This window comes from Vidua chalybeata, chromosome 1 (assembly GCF_026979565.1).
Source record: "Vidua chalybeata isolate OUT-0048 chromosome 1, bVidCha1 merged haplotype, whole genome shotgun sequence".
Classification (NCBI taxonomy): domain Eukaryota; kingdom Metazoa; phylum Chordata; class Aves; order Passeriformes; family Viduidae; genus Vidua; species Vidua chalybeata.
The window spans coordinates 45,857,224-45,872,729 of NC_071530.1; the positions used below are offsets into that span (position 1 = coordinate 45,857,224).

Below are 15,506 nucleotides of genomic sequence, written 5' to 3' on the forward strand. Positions count from 1 at the left end.
ATTCACAGCAGACATATACATACAAATGTTTAATTAATCAAGCACCACTCATTTAGAGTACCTCTTGCCAGAAATCAGCTGTTAAAATTTTGTTCCAAGTCAGTAGCTGCTTAATTTTCTTATGACAGTTAGGTTAGCTGCTTATACAGAACCTGTCTCAGGTTCCTAGAGTTATTGAGGGAATTATGCCAGCAAAAAATGTTGGATTTCAACACCTGCGTCTAGTTCAAAGTGAACAGAGAACAAAAGAATCCTGGTGGGAAAAAAAAAAGACATTAAATAAGATTTGTATCCCTTCTGTACTTTCTGGAGGAAAAATATTAGCCAGAACATAGAATGGAACATATATAGAACTTGGAACACAATGTGTGCTTCCCCAGACTAATGGCATTTTGTGAATTTTAAATGGTGTCACCATTCACACTAAGGGTGCAGCATCTAAAGAAAAACAAATCCTCTGTCACTACCTGTTTTTTTAAATCAGCCTTTTGCTGTAGGGTTTTCTGTTACCTTCACTGCAGTACATATGTAATCCGAAAAACTGCTTCTCTCTGAACAGATACGTGGCGTTTGACTTCCATAAAGAGTGCAGTCGGATGAGGTGGGATCGGCTTCAGATTTTGATGGATCAACTGGCAGACCAGCAAGATGAGTTCAGGTAAGGCTCTGCAGTTCTTAATCTCTGTGCTGTTAAAATGAGACCACTTCCTCATAGTTTCTGTTGTCTTGCATTAAGGCACAGTAATACAGACCTTCTGTGGTCTTCTGTGAAGAAGATGCATTTGTGTGCATTAGTGTGTCCATATCTCTGGTGTCTTGCTGACACCATGTGCAAGGTTAGAGACCTGGTGGGGGGTAGGATGTAGAGCTCGTCTTGCCTCTCAATAAAGTGGGTCTGAGAATTGCAGCAGCCCTGAGTTGTGACAAGAGCTGCCTTTGTTAAGGTTGGGTAAAAGGTTAGACAAAGAAATGAACATGCATACAACTGGAGCTATTTAAAAGAAAGTCTCCTTACATTATATTTTTTTCATCCATAGTAATTCCAGGTTGTGTTGACAGCAAACTGTTCTGCCTCATAGTGTAAAACATTGGGTGCTCCTTCCACAGGCATTTGTTAAAGTGTTTTCTCTAATGCACATTGTTGTGGCTCCAAACCTTGCACTGGCATTGGTTGTTAGCCCTTGCTTATATAACTAATCCACAGGGAAACAAATTATCATTTTCTCTAGTCATATAAAAATACACAAAATGTCCAATTCAAGTCTTTAGTACCAGAAGTGTGTTTTTGGTCATAGCTACTTGTGGACCTGCTAGGGAAATAGTTTACTTTGTTCTGCTTTTCTGATTGCTTCCTTCCTGTTCCTGAAGCCTTGTGACTAAAGCACAAAGTAGATTAGCTAAAATATTACAAAACTGGCAGTGGTATAGTCTATCCTAACAAAATAAAATGAGGTAAGGTGTGGACTAGAGTCTTGTTAATAAAGTGGCTTGCCTGAAATGATGGCTACAGGAATGATATAAAAGTTAATATTCTCTGTCTACCACAAAAAAAAAAAGCCTTAAAAACTCATAAAGACCTAATGAATAAATTGACTTTGAGCACCTCAAATAAGGAGAAATAAGATTGCTATATAGGAAAAAACTACAAGGATCCTTTATTCTTAGAATTAATACTGAATTCCTTAACTTGTTTACTATGCCAATGGAGGCATAGAAAATAACCAGATTTCCTTGAAATGAAGAAAAAAAAAGCCATCTCTTAAACAAGATAAAAATTGAAGACTTGTTCTCAGGATTAGGCTGGCTCTAACTTAACTTGTTATATTTCATCTGTAAGGACTATTGCTTAAATAGGAACAGAGAAGTCTGAGTTCTGTCTCCCCAGAAAATAGCTTTGCAACCCCTAGGGAGGTAAACAACTCTTATTTTCTGCAGGCTAAATCCAGTTGTGGAAGATCTGTCAGAAAGGAGAGCTGGGTTCATGGAGGTGGTTTTTGTTAGTTAAAAAAATTTTAGAGCAGCTATAGGAGATGCAGCATTTAAGAATAGACATATCTAGTTAATGAGGATAATAACAAACGATCTTATACTAATATCAGTAGTAGCCAAAACTTGGGGGGGAAAGGAAGATTTCACAGGTACTATCATCTTCTTCAACAATGTAAAACATGGTTTAACAAAACTAGGTCAAGAATGCTGAAAATAACTCCTAAAAAGAAAACACAAGATTAATCAAAGTAAATTAATGTGTTTCTAAGGCTCCTGATAAAAATGCTAAGGCTCTTGATAAAAATGCTCTACAGTAACAGTGGATTATATGCTAGTCCAGAGTTCCTAATTACTTATTGGAGTAACTTAATCTATGGATTATAATCTATAAACCTGTAGACAACTGGAAGTTTCATGCTGTGGCTGGACAGGCATATTTCTGTCCCATTCACACATCCAGCTGATAAGTAGATTGGAATATTTGTTCTACCTGCTCAGCATTGGAATGCAGGTGTGTAATTCCGTATTTAAAATGAGCTGTTTGTTATCAACTACTGGAAAACACCTAGTTTCGTGGATTTAAAAGATTGAGGTAATAATCAGCATATGCAAGGGGGAATATTTGGTTCCTCCCACCACGTTCACATAATGGAGAGAATGGCATGCAACAGTAGCAGATTTTTCCTTATTTTGCAAGCACCCTTAAAAAAAAAAAATCTAAGTACCTTCTTGGAGGAAATGTGCCTGGCAACTTAGATGACTTCTTATGCACTGGTGACTGGGTTGAACTGGTGACCACTTACCAACAAATCTGATTACTTCTGCTTCTAGGCTCTGCTAATGATTTTTGTATCTGTGGAGCTGGGACACTAAAATACCTGGGAAAAAAAAAAAAAAACACAAGTCCCTGATTTTGTACCAGTTGCTCTTCCCAGTAGCATATAACTCAATATTGCTCATTGACTTTCTGAATGGTAGGAGTGAATACTGCCCTGAGATTGCTAAATCCATTGGTGCTGTTTTTCAGTATGGCAAGAATTCAGGGAGGCGTCAAAGTTTGAAGATATGCCTGAGTGCTCATCAAATGCTCAGGACAATTGTGGTTTGGTTGCTAGGATATTTACTTGTGAAAACATGTGCTTTATATGGACTGTTATCTCTAAATATGTGTATTTGTATGTGTTAGTTACTTTCTAGTTGACTCGGAGGGTAAAACTGTGACTCAGCAGGAAGGAACATTCCGCAGTAACTGCATGGACTGCCTGGATCGGACTAACGTGATCCAGAGCTTGTTAGCACGCAGGTCTCTCCAGGCCCAGCTTCAGGTACATGTTTTATTCTTCTCTGACAAGCTAGAAGAGGAGAGAGGCTTTCCTTTGGAATGGAAATGTAACTTGAATGCTCCAGTAAGAGCTTGCATAGTGGAATTACTGTACTACTTACTTGAGCTGCATTGACTAGACTCAAGTTTGATAAATACAGCTTTTTTGAAAGCAAATCCTATTTTTTCTATCAAACTCCTAGTAAGCCTCAATGTGCTTTTTATTCCAGAGACTAGGTGTTCTGCATGTGGGACAGAGAATTGAAGAGCAGGCAGACTTTGAGAAAATCTACAAAAATGGTAGGGTATTTATAGAGTTCAAACAATGACTTTTTCTCAGTAGAGAGTATATAATATTATTAATATTCTTCCTTAATATTTCTTATTGTTTTCCTATTCACAGCATGGGCTGATAATGCTAATGCTTGTGCCAAACAATATGCTGGAACTGGTGCCTTAAAGACCGATTACACAAGGCAAGTCAGCCTTTCTTGTAAGGGCCTTCTGGGTTTTTGGGCATGTTTGGGATTTTCTTCAAGTCCTCATATCTAAGAAGGTTATTAATCTAGGGTTTAGGCTATAAATGAGTTTTTTGCAACGGTTCAGCTGGTAGAAAGACTAAAATCTCCAGATTCTTTGCTGTGTTTATATGAAAGTAAAGGCTATCTGGAAATGAAAACCAAGGCAGTGGCAGTGTGCCATGAAGATGCACATTTCTATTGTCTGATGGAAAGAAGTGTCATTTTATTTTACAATTTTGTTACAAGTATTTGTGGTAATAATGCAGAGGCAGCACTAGATAAGTGTATTCCTGTGCAGGTGTTCATTTAATGTAGTACACGTCTGGATAATGACGGAATGTAAATCTGAAATTATAGTCCTGAAGTCATACATCTATTTTAAATATTTTTCACAATTTATTTTTGCAGAACTGGGAAGAGAACTCAGTGGGGCTTAATAATGGATGGCTGGAACTCATTAATACGTTACTACAAAAACAACTTTTCTGATGGATTTAGACAAGTAAGTAAAAAGCTTTTAACCATGGGGAAGTGTATTTGATAAACATTGTTGTGCATTCTAACTCTTGCCTTCCCTTTCTCTTCCAGGATGCGATTGATCTTTTTCTTGGAAATTATTCAGTGGATGAAGTAGAACCTGCTAGTCCTTTACATGTCAAGAAAGATTGGAAGTTCTTAGCTGTGAGTATGGAGATTTTATTTGTAATAAGACAGACAGAACAATTCAGTCCCTGGCTTCATTATGCCTGAATAGGACTTGTCTGTTAGTCATGAAGCATCCCTGTAATCTGGTAATGTTTCTATGATACATGCTTATAGGATTAAATCCAGACTGTTCCCTTGACAGAAAATGGAGTGTCCTTGAGGTATTGGAAAAACTGCTGCTTCCTTTATTTCAAATATGTTTCACTAGGTGGAAGGGGGGAAATTCTACTAGTCACTATTAATGACTGTTTCCTTCTGCAGAAGAATCTTGTGGACTTCTTTTCTCACACTTCATGCAGAAGCATAGATTGTAACACAAACCCGCCACTTTTTTCATATTTTTTTTCACCCTTCTATTTTGAAATTTTCACCCTTTCTATTTTGAAATGGGATTTGGGAACATAATGGGGTTTAACTGGTATATTTTTTTAAAGCATAAAACTTAAATGCACAGGAAGTGTATTTCAATTCTAAACATAATTATTCAATACAGTCTTCCAAATTTTGGAACTGTCCAAACTTTTATTTGTACCTGAATGCAGGTGAATTGAGAAGCAAAGCAAGTAAATAGCTTTACAGTACAAACCATCTTAAAGGAAATTAAGGAACATATGTACTGGTGTATCAAGTGATTATTCTGTTTCTCTTTCCTCAGTTGCCTATTATTATGGTGGTTGCTTTCTCCATGTGCATTATTTGTTTGCTAATGGCTGGTAAGTCACTATTGAATTTAATTTTATAAAACTGGGTTATTTCTTTGTGAACTTGGTGTAAATGGTTGCCAGTAACTGTTCAGTATAGAATTGCTTCTCTGACATTCTAAAAGGTGCTTGAACATGGCTCTGGAGATTGAGGTTTAGCACTGTATCATTAGTGTGGAAAAAACTGAGGTGCTATAGAAAACAATGTTAAAATTAATCTAGCAGTCAATTAAGGGACAATTAATTATCCCCAAATTTAGATGCACCTTGGTAGACCTGTAGCTTTATTGTAGGCTGGATGAAGCCCCAGAGGAATACCTGTCTAATTTTGGGCAGAAAGACAATTCAGAGCCGTCAGATATAGCCATGAGCCTGGTTCTGATGGATTTCCTTTTAATCTAAATCTGTGTTGGGAGTGGTGAAGGTTTTTGCCTTCTGCTTTTGCCTTGCATTTTTTTACATTACTGCCAGTAGAGTTCTTGACTGACTTCCACAGATCTCTGTTCAACGTGTTCCAAGAAGTGTGTGGCAAATACAAATATTCCAAGGCAAGGAAACAGAAAAAGATCTGTGAAAGACTTCTGATTTCATTTGACAACAGATCTCTGAGGGAGAGCTTGAAATATTTGCATTTGTCCTAAAGTAAAACTGTCTGCTAATTGGAGATAATGAGCTAAAAGCTTTATCTGACTCTTTTTCTCAGGTGATACATGGACTGAGACACTGGCCTATGTGCTTTTCTGGGGAAGTGCCAGCTTTGGAACTTTTGCTATCATCCTTTACAACGGCAAAGATTTTGTAGATGCACCCAAGCTGGTCCAGAAGGAGAAGATGGACTGAATTTGTGTGTGTGGAAAGCGGCTTGGTACTGAAGATTCTTCAAGCCACACTTGGAGTCTCTACTGACCTGCTTTCCACACCAAAAAATGCTCTTATGAACATTCTTCCTTGGCAATGGGGGAGGGGTCAGGGGTAAGGAAATGGTGTCCTGTGGTGGTGGTAGCTTTCAACTGAGACCTGACTTGACAGTCTTAGTTGCAATGGTCTTTGGAATATTGCATTAGTGGACAGGGCTCCACTCTTACTGGGGTAATGCAAAGACAAAAGCCAGTTTTTTGGCATCTGGAATGTTTTGGAGCTTAAGTGGACTGCTGAAGCTCATGCTCCACCTGGGTTGTTTCAGCCGGTTTTTTGGCCTTGACAGGAGAGAGCTTTGATGCTGTTCATGACTCAAAATACCCAAATGTTGCAGCATTATTAATGGAACATCTGATAGGGATCTCTGAACAAATATGGCTTCTTACCAATAAAAAGTCTTGGTCCAGACTTACAGCTGGATTACGTTTGTTGTGATAAAGTCTGTGTTAAGGAGTCCTTCGTGCATATTTGTGTGTGGATTCTTTTCACTAAATATGAAAGAATTTTGAATCTTAATGCTATTCTGAAATGAGGTTTTTGTCCTGTCTTGTTTATCTAGAACTGATGCAATATTCTGCTAATCATTGTTTGGGTGAAAGGGCAGTGTAATTGGATGTTCCTGAAGTTGCAAATGTCTTACACTGTTTCAATAGTACAGTCTCCATATGAAAATCCAGTAGTTAGTGAGTTAAAATGTAGAATTTTCTTTCTGAAGATGTAAACAAAATCAAAGAATGTAAAAGTCTTTTGCAGTGTTTATTTAACCTTCCTTATGCTAAAGTTCCAAAGTACTTCATTACTTTAAGAATGGGTCACAAGATGAAAGATGAACTTCATATTGTTTTGCTAGTCAGCTGCTTCTATCCTTGGTTATGTTGAAATAATTTATGAAAGAAGGAATAACAGCCTGAAAAGAAAGCAGTAAGTCTAAACTCCATATTTCTACTTGGGAGCAGCAGCTTGCTTTTCATGCATGATACTGTAACACACTCTTTTAAGAAAAAAAAAAAAGGACAAAAAAAACCTTGCAGATTAATTTGTGCTGGTTCATGTATGTCTTTAAATTTAGTGCTTCCAAGCTGTATAAAAATAAGGACCAATTTTAAACTATTTTGTCACTTATTTTATATGGTTTATTCAAAACCAGACATGGAACTTGCTTAAGGCGCTGTGCATTGTTTAATATTTCCTGTAAGTACAGCTGTATATTCAGATTGCAAGTATAAAATTTAAATGGGGGGAAGGGACAAACATGTAGAATACTACTAGGGCTAGCACAGGTGTCATTATTGAAGCTAGAACACAAAACACTGATACTCCAGTGTTCCCTTGTGTCATGACTGAAAATATGTACAGATTCTTTTTTTTTTTTTTTTTCTTTTTGCAACTGTTCATTTTAACCTTGAATGTTTCTGGAGGCCTCTCTGGGTTTTGTGTAAACATAACCTATTTATGAGCACTAGTACTTGCAAGGTATCTGTTTGCTTCTAGATGCTGTAATGGAAAAATACCAGTTGGTGGCTAACTGGAAAATCCTCCTAACTTAGAATTTTCAAAGGTGAACTCCCTCATGGGCACAAAGTACAAGAACATCATAGACTCAATATTTGAAAGTAATGGTTCTGGTGGCTCACTGGCAGGTGGAGTTTGAAACTTGGCTCAGTTGTCTTGCAGCCTAGAACTGAGTTGTTGCATCTTTGGTGAAGAACTTCTTGCAGCAAAGACCAAACTTGAATTGCTAATATAAAAGGTTTGTAAGACGTAGAATAATGTAGGTTTTAGAAGTTGGAAAGCACCTGTGTTTCAGTGCTTTGCAAAGAGTCTGTATTTCTAAAATCACAAATGGTGTACTACTCTTAAAAGACAATAAAATGTTCAGCTTTTCTACATGTGCTCTCTGCAGTGCATTTTGTGCTTTGGAGCAGACAGTTCCCAAATTGTTCCTTAGGAGCTGTTTCATGCCTGAAGGCTGCTTCAGTTTTGTGGGTGCTCATTGCAGGTGGGGATCATCACTCCAACAGTGCTGATCTCAGGCAGTGCCTGATCCCAGTCTGCACTGTGAAGATGTTCACTCCTCTCAGCCATGGCTGGATCTCTCTCTGGAGCACCTGTGGCTGGAGTGCTCCAGTGCTGCATCCCCAGTGTCACCTCTGCTCAGGGCCGATGGCTCTCTCTCTTTCCTCACAAGGGCACTTCAGTGCCTTGCTGGTCATACCAATAGGTGAAAATTCAAGGTGTCTTCTTCCTTTCCTTTTTACCTTCACTGGGGGAAGAGAATGACAAGCACAGAGAAAATTCTTGCTATTACTGTTCTGGATCCTGAAGCTGTAACTTTTTTCACAATAAATTAGTGCTTTACAGGTTCTAGGCCTTGGATTTTTTCCTATTTGTAAAGCTCAAAGTAGGTTTAAAAAGAAGTAGTCTATTTGGTTTTTTCTTTACTAACATTTATTTTTAATTAAGGAAGGCAAGCTGGTAAAACCTTACAAAAAGCCAGGCTTTCATAGACCAAGTCCCCGCACTTCTATTCACATCTCCTTCCCATCATGCCCATCCTTCTTTTTCCTCCATCCCTCTTTTCCATCCTCTCACCCTTTCCCCACCCTCTCCCCCAGGGGCGGCATCAGGCGCTGCCCGGCGCTCGCCGTGCGTCCTCCGGGCCGCTAGGGGGCGCTGTCGCGGCAGCGTCCAGGCGCGCGCGGCCTGACCGAGAGGCGCCTCCGCCCCGCCGTGCTCGGGGCTCCGCTCGCCCGGGGCTCCCCGCCCGCCGCCGCTCCGCGCCCGGGGCCGCCCGCCCGCCGCCATGAAGCTCGTCAGGTGAGCGGGTGGGCGCGGATGAGGGCGGATGGAGGCGGATTGCCCGCGCCCGGCCGCGGCGGCAGTGCCGGGCGAGCCCGCGCGTTCAGGGCCGCCCCGCGCTCTCCCCCCACCGCGGGCGGGAGCGGGAGCGGCCCGGGCCCGGCCCCTGCTGTGCCGGGCCTGCGCGGGTCGCTCGGCAAAGCTCCCCCCCCCCCCCCCCCCGCGTCCTTTTTGGAGGGAACCGCGGAGCGGGTTAGCGTTGCTTTCCCGGGATTGGAACGATTTTTAAAATGGTTCCCTCTTTGTACAATAATGGCCGTTTTGCCTGGAAGTAGATGCTGGATCCGGCAGTGTGTCACTTAAGCGTCCCAGCTCCCGGTGGCTGGGCAGGACGTGGAGTGTGTCACTGGACATCCCCAGCAGAATCCGTGAGCGCCGTCTTTGGGAGCTCAGGATGCGGAACTGCTTGGTGCTGCCTGTCGAACACGTACGGGTTTATGTGGAAGTGAACGGGTTTGGAGTTTTTAAAATGCCTTTTTAATTCCCAGGTTTCTAATGAAGCTGAGCCATGAGACTGTGACCATTGAGCTGAAGAATGGGACGCAGGTGCATGGAACGATCACAGGTACGGCAGGATGCAGCAAAATACTCGCCTTTCGGCAGACAGTTAACAGCCGCGGCTTGAATGAGTTTTTTGTCCTGTGCTCCCTCTTGCGGGGACCAGCACAGGGGAATGCAGGAGATGGGCTTTGTAATTCATAGCTTTGTGTGCAAGCGCGAGGTGTGTTTGTGTTGCAGAAGTGTCTGGATATTGTCGGGAGTTGCTGGGAACAGTGGGGAGCTGTGACCAGCCACTCTCCATAGGCAGCCACGAAAGTACTTGCGAATTTCAGTGGGTCACGGATTGTCTTTGATGTGTAGTAGTGGGTGAGTCCATCCATTACTGGTGGACTGAGATTTCTTTGTTTTAAAGGTTCTGCTGGGAGCCGTAAATTCGCTGTTGCACTGGGAGCCTCTGAGCCCAGCTGCAGCTTTGCCTGCAGACAGGCTCGGGAGGAAGGAAGTAAACTCTTCCAAACCTTGCTTGGTAGTCTCTTAGAATTTTAGTAGCACGGTCACAGAGTCACAAAATGGTTTAGGTTGGAAGGGACATTAAAGACTATCCAGTTCTAACCCTCTGCCATGCACAGGGACACCTTCCAGTAGACCAGGTTGCTCAAAGCCCCATCCAGCTTGGAACACTGCCAGGGATGGGGTATCCACAGCTTCTTTGGGCAGCCTTTTCCAACTGATGTGGTCTTAAATTGGTTAAATTTTGCACGTAGACTAAAAAATAAAGTTAATTTCTGTTGAGCACGTTTTTTGTTAAGGCAAATCTAGATGGAAATGCATATTTGCATATGTTTGATTGCATGAGAGGTGGGTTTGAAAACGGCAGAGATGGGTGTGGGATGCAGGGCAAAGAGGAATCCTAGCCAAGAGAATCTGCTCTCCTGAGGCTGCCAGAGGTCTGTCCTCTGGGTTCCTGGGAGTTCCTGATTACCAGGTGCTTCTTTGTATCACTGAGCTGAAAGTTGCAGGGAATTCTGTAGGGTTCATTATGTGTTTCTCAGGTATTAAAACATGTGCAAGCAATTTTGTTTGCTTTAATAACCTCAGCGAGGGACGTCGTTCTGAGAGTGTTCCTGTGAGCTGTGCTTGGAGACAGCAGGTAGGATGTAGGTGGGGCATCATGTGTTTAATGAGGCAAACCTTCACGGCTGAGCTGAGGAAGCTGCTGCATCTCCCTTCCTAAACTCACCCCCAGGCGGCTTTCAGAAGCTCTTCTGCCCAGGCACTCTTGGAAAATAAAAAAGTTACAATTCTTGTTAAGTTTGAATTTTATTCCAGAGTATTGCTGAGGTGCTTTTTTGGCCAGCAACCATCTGTGGGGATTTGGCAGAGTTGAAAACTGGCATTATTTTGCAGCCAGATCCATCAGCTTTGATTAGAGCTGAGTGAACCACCTTGGTTCCCGATTGCAGCACACTCTGCTGAACCCAGCCAGATGGGAAGCAAACACTCTGCTGGGCTCCTGACCTTGCTGCTCTTTCAGGTTTAATTGTCGAGCAAAGCCTCTCTCATTTGCTGCTAAGAATCCGCAAAAACATTGCACAATATCCTCTTCCTCCCAGCTCTAGGGCAGGAGCAGGACTGAAGGGGCAGGTTTTGTGTAATGCCCCTCACACCAGCCAAGGAACTGGGTTGGCTGGAGATGTGTAAAATCTTGAGGGGGGTGGGGGGGGAGGACAGAAAAATAAAGTCACCGTCATTTTGACCTTCATAGCTGGAAATCCGATCCCACCTAAAGCTCTGGATATGCAAAATAAAAACTTCTGTTTTTTTTTTAATTGCTTCTCACGGCTGTTACACAGTACATGCATCCAACTGAGATGTTTTTTCCAGTTCAGAATTATGCATAACACAGCACAGTGTGCACAGTACTAATTCCTTACAATTCTTATGTACTGGCTGTTCTCAGAGTTCGTAACCACAGTGGTTGTTTCTTGCAGTGGGGTATTTTATGTACTTTCATAGAGAATTCACTCTGGTGTTGAATGTATTTTATCAGAAGGTAAATTTTGCTTTTGTGGTTGGATTTTCCTAAGGCTTACAGAAAAAGGAAATTACCCAGGTTATTTTTCCTCCTCCAAGGTTTGTTTTACTTCTTTTTAAAGGACTAAAGATTAGTATTAGCCTTCTGTAATAAGCACTGGTTTATTTGTTGTTCAGAGGAGTTATTTCAATCATTTACAAAGCAGCTGGATAATATTGCCAGGACCTGGATAAAGATCTCTAACCATGAGGAGCTAAAAGCCTCTCATGGTAACTGCCATAATTCAAGAGAGACAAGAGATGTGGTTTCATTCTGTGACAGGCTGAAGTAATTAAAGAGCAGTAGAAACAGGTGTTGATGAGCAGGACAAATCTTATTTCATGTGTGTACTTAAAAACAGGCAACAAGAGACCTTATCCCTGAAATGAGGCTTGTGTTGTTTCAGGAGTGGATGTCAGTATGAACACACATCTCAAAGCAGTGAAAATGACACTGAAGAACAGAGAGCCTGTACAGCTGGAGACACTGAGTATTCGAGGGAACAACATCCGATACTTCATTCTGCCGGACAGTTTGCCTCTGGATACTTTGCTAGTGGATGTTGAACCAAAAGTCAAATCCAAGAAAAGAGAAGCAGGTGAGTTTGTGCTTTCCTAGTCTGTGTTTGTTCTGCCTTTGTGTGCATTTTAGTTCTGTGAGTTTGAGGGTGTCTGATTTGAGTCTGTCAACATCTGCATTTGGTATCAAATTCCTTCATCGCTGAGGGTTTGACACGGCACTGGCTCAGTCTGCCTTGCCCATCTCCTGGGCATCTGCAGAGCTTCATTCACATGAAGTTGTGTTATGACTTTTCATGCATCTATTTTTAAAAATGTAAATGTTTATCAGCTTGAATAAGTCTTAACCTATTTGAGTCTTACAGTTGGCACCCAAAGAGATTTACACTTCCTCTTCTCGAGATGTCTCTGTTTCTCCAGTCTGTATGGGGAGCTTCACACAGATAATAAGTATAGGACAGTATCTCAAATGGTGTTGAATGGTTCACTGAAATTTGGTGGGGGTTAAAAATGGTATCTATGAATTTGAGAGACTTGAGAACCTGAGGGAATTGAGGCTGTATTCCAGTGGGCGCATGTCCAGCTTTGGCTCCCAGTAGTGTTCCAGTCTCAGCTCTTCTGCTCTTCCTGGAACTTTTTTTTTTCAATGTGCTGCTGAATAAAAATCTTTCTCCTTAGAAGCCTAACAGTATAGACTGTAACTCAAGTTTAATCCACACTGTTGAAGATGAGTCTCCAGTAAACCCCAGGAAATCAGCAGCAGTATATATTTTACCCACCAGTTAATCTGTGTGTTTTAAAAACATTGAGCTGTAAGTGAAAGCTAATTGTGCTCTAAAATCATGTTGTACCTTTTCTCCTGTAATTAGTGTTGAACTATGTGGGCATGCAGGGTGTTCTGCATTGGTGAAGAACCTCGTCTGTGCAGCACCAAGTGTAAGCACTGCAGCTGCTGCCTTGATAGGGAATAAGGATAAAGCTCCCAAAGGGGCTTTGTTCCTCTCAAGTTCATGAAGAATAATCTGACCACACGGAGGAATGAGTGTGGTTGGATTGCATTTTTCCTGAACCTCATGACATGGTGTGAACAGGAACATCCCTACTTGGTGTCAGCTTTGGGGAAAGCAGATGCTCCCAGTATCCACAGTGTGTGGAAGCGCTCTCAGACCAAAGCTGTGCTGTATTTTGCCTTAATCCATAAATGCCCTTGGGCTTCAGAAGTGTAAAACCCGTGATTCTGTCCTTGGCAAGTGGTCAGGAAAGGGCAGGATACTGGCTGGGGTGTGTGTGCCACATGTGCCTTGGGTCCAAGTGTGCTGGCACTTGGTGAGCACAGCTGCCTGCTGATGCTGTCATCCTCCAGCTGGGGTTGATGCTTCCATGGATTTTACAGGGTCAGTGTATTACCAGCAATATAATGACACCTTGCTTAAGTCAGATTTGTCCTGTGTTTCTGCTCCTTCTGTCTTTTCTGCATTTTTAACCTACATCCCAGAATTAATTGTCACAGCTTGCTCCTTGAATATGGGTGCTAGTGGTTGTCTCTTAGAGAGCCACTTCAGCAGCGTTTTCAGTATCTTTTTGAGCCCTGCACTCACAAACACGTTTGAAATGAACCAATAATCTAAAGATTGTGGAGTGTCCTTGCAACCTGGTGGGTCACATTTCTCTGGGAGAGAGAGATGCAAAGGCACATTATCACCTTATGGATCATATGACATTCAGAAGTTGGTTTGTGGCCTGCACTGTCCTATGATTCTGTCTTCTCTGTAAAATTAAATAGCAGTAATTAAAACTGGGAGCACACAGTCAAGACTTTTGCCTTAAAATCACATCTGCAATTGGCAGAGGCAAAACTGAGACCAGTAGGAGCTGTTGGATGCTGGGATCCTTTCAAAATGCTGACCTTCCACATGGTGCCTGAGACAGGATAGATTTGGGAATCTCACAGCATGTCAAAATTTGCATTTCTCTCTAAAAAACGAGACTGTATATATATAGAAAAAAAAGGAATCCTGGTTTCCTGTCAGATTACATAGTCATTTGGGAGCAGCCAACTACGCCCTTGTTTTCTGCAGTGAAGTCAAGGACAGACAGTAGTCTGTGGAAGTTGTATACTGGAAGTACTAACACAAAGGATGAAAATATTGCCTGAAACTTACTGAGCATTAACAGACTGAATACCTAACTTAATGTCTTATCACAGGGAAGCTGTGTGGTGATTATGCTCAATACAGAATGTTTTAATAAAAAAGAAAGTATTCCTCAGTCTCACTTTATTTACCCTTTTTCTTTTACCTGCCAAGTTGCTGGAAGAGGCCGTGGAAGAGGCCGTGGCAGAGGCCGAGGTCGTGGAAGAGGAAGAGGAGGCCCAAGACGATAACTTCTCATCATATTCTGGGCAATTTCTGGGCAATTGTGTTCAATTACCATATTCTAGGCAATTTCAGGTTTATTTTGTACAGGTCTTGTTTATGGTATTCATTTTTAATAAACTGAAATGTGAAAAGGTGTCTTTCCTTTGTTAGCAAAGCCTGGGGAGGGAGGCATGTGTGTCCTGTTCCTAAGGCTGTTGCAGACTTCACAGATCTTGGTTGTCACTGTCGAGATTTTGCCCACCCCTGGGGGCTGTACAATTCCTCTTGCTTTTTGCCCCAGAATGAGAGACTTGTGTTGTGCTTTAACAGTGTTTGAAATTAATCCCTCTTTTCTAAGGCACTTGCCATTTTCTAATGGTTCCATAGTCAAGACACTGTATTAAGAACCCCTGTCCCATGAGTGTGTCTCTATTACTGTTCTTCAGAGCAACCTTTTCTAAAGTTTATAGATACAATTTTAATGTTTTCTATTACATTAAGCTTGCGATTTAAACATGTTGCTTTCTTTATAAAACATTTGCACAGGGAAATTAACCAGGTCCATGGGAACTGCTGGATTGTTACATCTGATGATTAAAGAATACCTGGATATGAACTTTGTCAAAGCTAATTATATGGCAAACTTTTGTTTGGGTGGGGCTTGTAAAGCAGCTTTATCACAGATATCTTCTAGTGTACTTAAAGTACATCCCTAGAAAATACAAAGTACAGCATAGTGCACAGTTGCATACTGGAACTGGAAGCTTACTTCTGGAGATGGGAGAACTTGTGCAGCTTACACACATGTGCATATATATAGATATATGCATATATAAATATATATATTCACTGTTTTGCTGGACACAAGTATAAAAGAAGCCGTGTTAGCCACATTTCTCTCCCAGTGCCATCCTGCTGATTATTCCCATGTAGGAAAGCAATTGTCACATTCTCATTGCCAGACTTCAACAGTTTCACCTGTTTACAAAATACAGATGTAATTTCAAACAATGAGTATGCTTAAGTGTCTTGAATGGTTTGG

At 41.5% G+C, this 15,506-nt stretch overlaps 2 protein-coding genes across 2 annotated transcripts in view; both read left to right on the top strand.

Moving 5' to 3' along the window:
• The window catches only part of SACM1L (SAC1 like phosphatidylinositide phosphatase), a 29,562-nt gene extending 21,518 nt beyond the window's left edge, over positions 1-8,044 (top strand). Inside the window, exons 13-20 of the mRNA XM_053938316.1 lie at positions 560-658; positions 3,176-3,314; positions 3,541-3,610; positions 3,714-3,786; positions 4,240-4,333; positions 4,420-4,512; positions 5,192-5,249; positions 5,941-8,044. Coding sequence (XP_053794291.1) covers positions 560-658; positions 3,176-3,314; positions 3,541-3,610; positions 3,714-3,786; positions 4,240-4,333; positions 4,420-4,512; positions 5,192-5,249; positions 5,941-6,077 — 763 coding nt within the window. The 3' untranslated portion in view covers positions 6,078-8,044. The remainder of the gene's footprint in view (positions 1-559; positions 659-3,175; positions 3,315-3,540; positions 3,611-3,713; positions 3,787-4,239; positions 4,334-4,419; positions 4,513-5,191; positions 5,250-5,940) is intronic.
• An 820-nt stretch (positions 8,045-8,864) lies between these two features.
• On the top strand, positions 8,865-15,084 carry SNRPD1 (small nuclear ribonucleoprotein D1 polypeptide). Its single transcript, XM_053938371.1, has 4 exons — positions 8,865-8,972; positions 9,503-9,579; positions 11,996-12,187; positions 14,414-15,084. Exons 1-4 carry the CDS (start codon positions 8,959-8,961, stop codon positions 14,488-14,490), a joined length of 360 nt encoding a protein of 119 aa, XP_053794346.1. The 5' UTR covers positions 8,865-8,958; the 3' UTR covers positions 14,491-15,084.
• The last annotated feature ends 422 nt before the right edge of the window (positions 15,085-15,506 follow it).

Coding starts and splice junctions, on each gene's coding strand:
- SNRPD1 (XM_053938371.1), top strand. Junction 9,580..11,995: donor GGTGCATGGAACGATCACAG/GTACGGCAGGAT, acceptor GTGTTGTTTCAG/GAGTGGATGTCAGTATGAAC. Junction 12,188..14,413: donor ATCCAAGAAAAGAGAAGCAG/GTGAGTTTGTGC, acceptor TTACCTGCCAAG/TTGCTGGAAGAGGCCGTGGA.